Here is a 7503-nt window from a genome sequence, read left to right as displayed (position 1 = left end):
AGAAAGCGGAGGATCCCTTCGACTGGAGAGTTCATGGTACAATGAACTCAATTGTTCAAGGTACTTACACAATGATTTATGGTGTATACATAATTGTTTAACTTGATTTGCAGGGGGCTAAAAGGCGCAAGAGGGTAGCAAATAAGTGTTCAATATGCTTTCAATCAGGACATAACACAGCAACTTCTAATATGCCTGCTTACGGTCTGCATATTCTTACTATAACTTCCAGAACTTACGAAAGACATCTCATTTGGCATTGTTATGAATAACGTTCAAAGGTGTCTGCTGGTGGGAGTAGGTTTTTTTGTGGAAAAGCAGCAATATATTTTCTTTTTGGTAAAGGCAATAGGCAAGGCAACTATGTGGTATGCGAGTAAACAAAATGTTAAACTTAATTTACCGGCTTCAAGTATTTGGTTGCCTACAATTAGCTAATATACTTTGCAAAAGCATATGAGTTCTGCCAAGGCTTAATATATATTACAAGGGATGGGCCAGTGTAGGTTTTTTGGGATGCTTCTGCTTTGAGGCCAATTGTGTATGTAGTTGATCTCTTTGTTTATGGGTTACGTAAACTCTAATCACCTCCGTAAGGTTTATAGCTTATTACTATTTGTCTGGATGCTTTGGATTACCATTGCACTTGTACTGAGTGTGACAACACATTTCAGGTTCTATAGGGGCGTTGAAGGTTTTTCTCGAAGAATGCAGGAGTGACGCATGCGATGGATGCTTTTTTTAGAAGCGAGGAGCATACCGCACAGTGCAAAGCAGTGCATCCTATCTAGATGGCACTGCCAGTTAGATTTTTATGTTACTATGACCTTACGAATGGGAGTTCTCTCCCATTATGTAATTGACTAGAACATCGTAACATATTCCAAGTTTGCGATGTGAAGGTTTATTGCATGTATATGTATGGATGAAAAACGCTTTTAATATTGTTGTACTTGAACTTGCTCTTATGCATAGTAATGGGATTGCTGCTTTTTTAAAACATGTTGATCCGTATGTGCATAGTGTTTACGAGAGCTAAGTTAAGTGAAATACATGTTTGTCTTCAGGGGGCCAAGAAATATGTGATTAAGACATAGGACAACATCTTATCAGTTTATTTAACAGGAAGAAACTAGTGATTACATAGACTGTAAAGGGTAGACACGAGGAAGAAAGCATAGTTTTTTAGCATAAATCTCGGAAACGGGTTGCATACATGTACACAAAGCATTTGTGACAAAGGTACAGAACAAAGTACCCATTAAGAAAACAGTTTGGGAGCCCTCCTCCAAAGCGGAACGTGTGGTCGTAGGGGTCACTCCTTGGAAACCCCATGTCACGTACTTTTGTGAGAACCATTTCACCAATGCCTACTGCTTCTTCGATTGTAGGGACCAAAGAGAAGAATGAGTCCATAACACGCATGCCATCGTCGAAGCAACCAGAACAAATAAGCACCACGCCAATAGCAAAGGGATTTTAGATGATGCGGCCAGCAGCTTCAGCTAGGAGGTCAACAGCTCGTTGTGAAGGTCCGCTTTGTGCAGCCAAACGTAACCCTTCCACGTACTGGGCCGTTGAGTTGAGAGCCTCCAGACATCAGAGGAAAAATGGACGATATATAGATCCCTCGTTTGCTAGTGGGCTGACAAATATGAACTCATCGATATCGGCCTCAGTAAGAACACTTTTGTCCAAGGCGAGAGTAGCAAAAGACAGAGAGGCAGCAATCAAAGGACCTAGCTCTTAAAAGCCATGGTGAGAAAGGTGACGGACAATGTCAAGGAGGATAGGCTATGGAATGGTATCCATAGGAGAGCGGTAGTGGTTGTGTATGTGTGATATCAATGTGGCAAAAGAAAAGGGTTCCCCGGTCTTTATATAGAGGCCTCTGAACGGGGAAGGTGGGAGTTATCTGTCTAGTATGTGGTATTTACTAATGATGGTTAAATAGTAAAGGTTACTGCAAATGGTAGTAAATGTATATTCGGCTCTGCAGACGTTTTCGGTAAAAGCAGAGGATTTAGCTTCATTAAGTGGTACTGGACGAATACAAACTGAAAGATTAGCTACTACGAAGAAGTGGTACTAACAGTTGGGAGTACAACACTAGAACTAACAAAGGAGCAACCACATGACACAATACCAATAGAAGAAACAACTAACGTAGCGTCTGTCCATACGACAACTAGTGATAATACATGGAGGGATGTCAACATAGTTCCACGTATTAGCATGGGAACGAAGCTTAGTAGGGCCTATTTGTAGGATATGGTGGAAGACACTGCTAGAAATATGATCAGCTTGTCGGAAATCACAAGTAGACGAGACAAATGTTTCAATTGTGGAGATTGATTCTGAGTAGAACCCAAGGCAAAGCTGGAACACCCCTTTGGCGAACAACGAATGCGGTGAACTACTCCCAATAGTGCATAACATCTGAAGACTATCTTCTGCACGGCCCATTTTCGCAGCAAGTGGGATGCTTTCAAGGTAAACCGCAGTGGGATTATGAGATTGTAAACAATGAAAAAAGAAAGGCTGGTAGGTAGAAGAAAGATTAATAAGTGAAGCGTTAGTAAGGAAGAGATCGAGGACGACATTGTGGAGCCCCGCAGGATGGGTTGCGACTTTGTTGTAAAATTTCGAAGCTAGAAGCATACCACGAAGATCAGTAAATTATTCTTCACCAACACGTCTAGCTATGTCAAGAGCAGTATTGAAATCAAGCTTTTCCATTGCTGTTCGTACTGATATTGGCAGAGGAAGAGTAATTTTGTAATGAATAGGGAACAAAAACAAATTATAGACTTCCTGTGGAAGCATTGATTGGCATAGAACAAGTAGGTGGGCATTAATATCAGTATTCTTCACTGGAGAGTGAAATTTTCAGTAGACAGATGTTGTTTTAGAGTTATGGAAGATTTGATCTAATTTTTTGCAGAGTAAATGAACGGCGTATTGGCGAGTGTGTGGAATAACAGAAATCTTAAAACCTTATAACTTGGTATGTATTGAAGACAGTTTAACATTCTATGATAATGGAGAAATGATTGACTGTTACAAGTAGCAAATACAGATTCTGTATGTGGTGACAGGGAGACACTATACATAGCTAATGAGTAGGTAAAGTTCTATAAGCAAACTCTTCATAGATCGCACGGGCATAATGCATTCTGATGGCATCAACTTGTGTTTCGGTAAGATGGTGGAGCTCGTCAGCTAGGTTGTGTGAATGAAGTTCAATAAATTTTATAGCTAGTAGACCACAGTCGCCACCACGAGTATTTTGTGGCCGGCCATGCAACCTTTTGAAAGTGATACCAGAGGCATCCCAACACGATGGTACAGTCGAACAAACGGAACGAATGAGCGCTGGTAACATTTTTGAAATAGGAGTCATGTAAGAAACAACCTTGCTGTCAGATGTGCAGGCGTGGAAAGGGTCGAGGATGTCAATATGACCCTTCAAAATATGTACGGCCAAGGCAACCCAATGTTTTTTCCCCCAATTCATGGGGAGATAAACAATGTCAACATCTCTGATCAACTCCAGATGAGAATCACGACCGTCTACATCACTACGAACATATGCAACCAACAAAGGACTCTAAGAATTTGATGTTTTGGGTCTCTGATTGACACTCAGAAACCTATTGGTCATGACAGGTGTGAACATGGAATCAAAAATGGTTATTCTCTTGCTAGCGAGTGAAGGCCCATCATGTGGTGTGGATATTTTGTTGGAAGCATAAGAAGTAGTTGTTGCTCCAATGTAACAACAAACCTTTGAATCTGCATATAGCGCTGATACGTCGCCATGGGAGGATGTGTCACATGAACCAAATCAACTTCCTCTTCGTTTCCAGTACGTATCGAGTATATAATGGAAGAGTACTTTGCGGCTTCGTGTAGTAAAGATATGCGAGAAGGTTGTTTCTGTTGGAATTAAAACATAACTTCTAGAGTTAGTAATCGTGAGGAGATTAGTCGAATATGAGAAATGGGAAGTTTAGGTTGTTAGGCAGGAAACATACTGGAAGGACAGAGAGCGGAATGCTATGGAGTCTCTTAAGTGGAGCAGGTGATAATATGGGCAGTGATGGCTGAGCATTATGACCGTTAAGTGAAGGCACATGGACCTATGAATCACAGGAATAATTTGGAAAATTTACACGGAGATGAACCTCAGCTCAACGGTCAGAAATATAGTAAGTACATGGTCGAAGTAAGTGTAAAGGATACAAACAAACCTTGTACGAGGAAGCAACGACATTCACATGGTGCAAATAAGAATACCCATTGGAAGAGGAGGGGAGCGGCAGAGGAAAACGGTATTGAATCAGAGGGATGTAGGGCGATAATAGCTGATGGCCTAGTATCAGAAATTGGTGATTGACTATGGCTAGGTGAACCTACTGCAGAGCTTGACACCAGATATGTACCTGAGACACAAACACAACACATCTTTATAGTCTGTGAAAGGGGAGTAAAGAAAAGTATAAACACAGTAGAGCATGTGTGTTTACCTTTAGCAACGTTGCCAACGGCTGCAAACTGACGTTTGTGGAGAAGTTCACGAACTTCACCCATAAGAGATGCCTTGAAGGTCGAAAGTTTAACCTTTATGATAGAATCAACGTCTTCAGCAATCCTGAGGTTCTGACCTTTTTTTGTTTTTTTTTCCATTTCTTTCTGTTTCGGAACGTTCACTGGAGCTGGTTAGGTCTAATAGTTTATGTTTCTGTGCATAGAGTAGAAGTGGTCGCGATGAATCACCTCCAGACCAACTTTCCTTGATGAAGTGATAGCCGGAAACAATAAGGCTCTCTAAATGCTTAACCTTGGGGTCGCAATACCCAGATGTTAGAAAGACATGCTGGCGAGGTTTGGGAGACATAACGAACAACTGCAATAAAAAAGAAAATAATATAGTAAAAGACAGCGAGAATAGCAAAAGATAGAGACCATAAAGACAGAGGCAGAAAATCATACGGCGGGATCATTTCCAACATCGAAAATGGTTGTTGTATGGGATGACTTGCACTTCGGAAGAATCACAACAACTTCGTCAAGAAAGGTCGACATATCTCGCCCATGAGGGAGGTATTTAAGCAACAATGGCACATATGTGAATGCAAACAACTGGATTGCAAGAGGAAAACCGTGGACAGACATGGACGATTTTTTAAGCTTCGCAAGTAAAGACACTGAGGTTGGCAAATAGCTTCCAACTTTCACCATTCGCAGCAGCCTTGTAAATGAGTGGCGACCCCAAGAAATTTTTTTAAAAAAATCAACATCTTTGACCATCTCAACCACTTCCGCAGATGGTTTGACTGGTTGGTTCCTACATAGAAGTATGCCCTCCACAATAACAATTAGACAAAGTCTAAATTTACCCCACATAGGCATATTTGATTCAGATTTCAACCGGCTGACAATTTCTTTAACTGTCAGAGAACCAAGTGTTCCGCCAAGTAACGTATACCAGTAAGGGGAGTCACCTTCACAATGAGTGGTTGCAGCGGTGAGTTCATTCTCCAAAGGTAAAGGGTAACACCGTAGGCCAGTAACATCTTCGAACTCTTGAAGGGAGAACCGCAATGGATGACCCCCAAAGACGAACCACAGCTCATCAATGTTCTCTGTGTAGAGCTGCCTACAAAGCATCTGGTGAACCAACTGGCCAGACAATGAACATTGACGAACATGAAGAGAAAAAAGCTTCCCAAGCGGGGAAGCCAGCAACCGATCAAATTCTGGCATCCCTTGAAGTATTTTTGAAATGTCAATCAAGTACTTGGGTTTAGAGTAAGAGTTCATTCGGACTGCATAGTCTGGATAGCAATCAATAGCAAAAATTCTGGCAGGCAGGGCACCTATACCATTGACAGACGTAGACAGTAATATTAGAAAAACTGTTTTTCAAAAGGAGATGAGAAAACGAAATCTAATTTATTCAACTGAAAACCCAAGCGTAAGTCAAACGGACACCACTTAGTTATAGCAGTTCTAGACGAACATAGAAGGGAACTAAACCCTACAGGACATGCCCAAATTAAGAACGACAACTGAGAACCCAAACGTAATTGCGATATAGACCACATAGTTATAGCAGTTCTACACTACCAGAGAACTAAACCCTACTAAGCATTCCCAAATTAAGAACGGACAATGAGAACCCAAGCATAATTAACACACACAGAACCAAGATATATCAGTTCTAAAAGAGCAGACATACGAGAAGGACACTAAACCTTACACAGCATGCCGAATTAAATTTCCTCCAATGAGAACCCAGACGGAATCGTTACCGGTCTGTCTAATGATGAGGTATACAAACCTGGGCTATGAGATTCATGAACAACCTTACTGTCGGCATCCATTATTGATGGAAAACAACCTAAAAGGAGGAAAAGAGGATAAGAAGTAAGATTCAGAGTAGACTGATGTCGTTTGAAACTGAAGTTGTTAAAAAAACAAATCCTGTCTTTACTTACCTATCAACTGACTTCCTTTCGATCTCTGCAACTTCTAAATGAAACAATGTCCCCGGATCGCTAGTAATATCAAGTAGCAGAGGAGGACAGGATATAGAAAATTAAAGCTGGAACCGAGGAACGCTACATGCACGTGTGAGGTTTTGTTTTTTGTACGCAAAATGTAGGGCGACCATTATTGCCCCTCATTACTGGTCTGGAAACCAAATGTTTCCTGTTTGCTTTCTCGCCGGTCTCAGGCAGGGGCAACGAATAATAATATATAAATCGTTGATAAAACATTTACCAATATGAGAAGAAGGGTAACTGCATAATCTCGCGTAGCAAATAAATAGTAAATCTGTAAACTGTTGGGAAAGTGGTGAAAGCAACAAATACCATCCGTGAAAGTGGTCATCTTGTAATTGATTCCATTTTAAATCATAAACGACAGCTTCAAAATATATAATCAAAATCGGAAATCTAAACCTTAAATAACAAAATCATATATATAAACCAGAAACCAAACATTGTAATAAGGGAAAACCAAAAACAATCATAAACCGGTTCAACCGACCGGTATTTGAATTGAACCAAGCGAATAACCAAATTTGTGTGTTGGTTTTTTCGCCTGGCATAGAACCAAACGAGCGAGAGCACAGGCCACTAATCAAGTTGCTGTTCCAAATCGAGCTCTATTATAATTACTCCTGTTGTTGAGTTTCTTGTCCGATGGGATTTTTTTGAGGATGCCATTAATGGCGCAAGGAGAACATTGGAGGGGCTCTGTAGTACAAACCGAACCCTAAGTTCCAATCTTCAGGTTTGTCTCTTACTAACTATTATTAACCATAGTGTTCTGATATGATTTCCCAGAAAGAAAAAAAAAAAAAATGGATTTTTGCATAATGATTTTGCGAGTGAATTTTTTACTTATCACAGCTAGCAGAACATAGAAGGTCTCTTCCTATTTGCTTCAGGTGCTGGTTATTTCGCTACCTTATTACAAACTTGGGCTCTT

General features: G+C 40.6%; 1 protein-coding gene and 1 long non-coding RNA gene across 3 annotated transcripts in view; one reads left to right on the top strand and one right to left on the bottom strand.

The window, feature by feature from the left end:
• On the bottom strand, nt 4038–6705 carry LOC104742234. The gene is made up of 6 exons (XM_010463214.2): nt 6504–6705; nt 6261–6406; nt 4996–5882; nt 4530–4909; nt 4254–4445; nt 4038–4142 (listed from the first exon to the last, which is right to left on the bottom strand). The coding sequence occupies exons 3-4, from the start codon at nt 5824–5826 to the stop codon at nt 4646–4648; spliced, it is 1095 nt and encodes a 364-aa protein (XP_010461516.1). The 5' UTR covers nt 5827–5882; nt 6261–6406; nt 6504–6705; the 3' UTR covers nt 4038–4142; nt 4254–4445; nt 4530–4645.
• Nucleotides 7153–7503, top strand: part of LOC104742233 — a 2376-nt gene continuing 2025 nt past the window's right edge. For both annotated transcript variants that reach the window (XR_002035055.1, XR_760485.1), the window contains exons 1-2: nt 7153–7305; nt 7425–7462. This is a non-coding gene — a long non-coding RNA (uncharacterized LOC104742233). The remainder of the gene's footprint in view (nt 7306–7424; nt 7463–7503) is intronic.

The sequence above is a fragment of the Camelina sativa genome, chromosome 14, assembly GCF_000633955.1.
Source record: "Camelina sativa cultivar DH55 chromosome 14, Cs, whole genome shotgun sequence".
Taxonomy (NCBI): Eukaryota; Viridiplantae; Streptophyta; class Magnoliopsida; order Brassicales; family Brassicaceae; genus Camelina; species Camelina sativa.
This window is presented reverse-complemented; position numbering and strand designations above follow the sequence as displayed.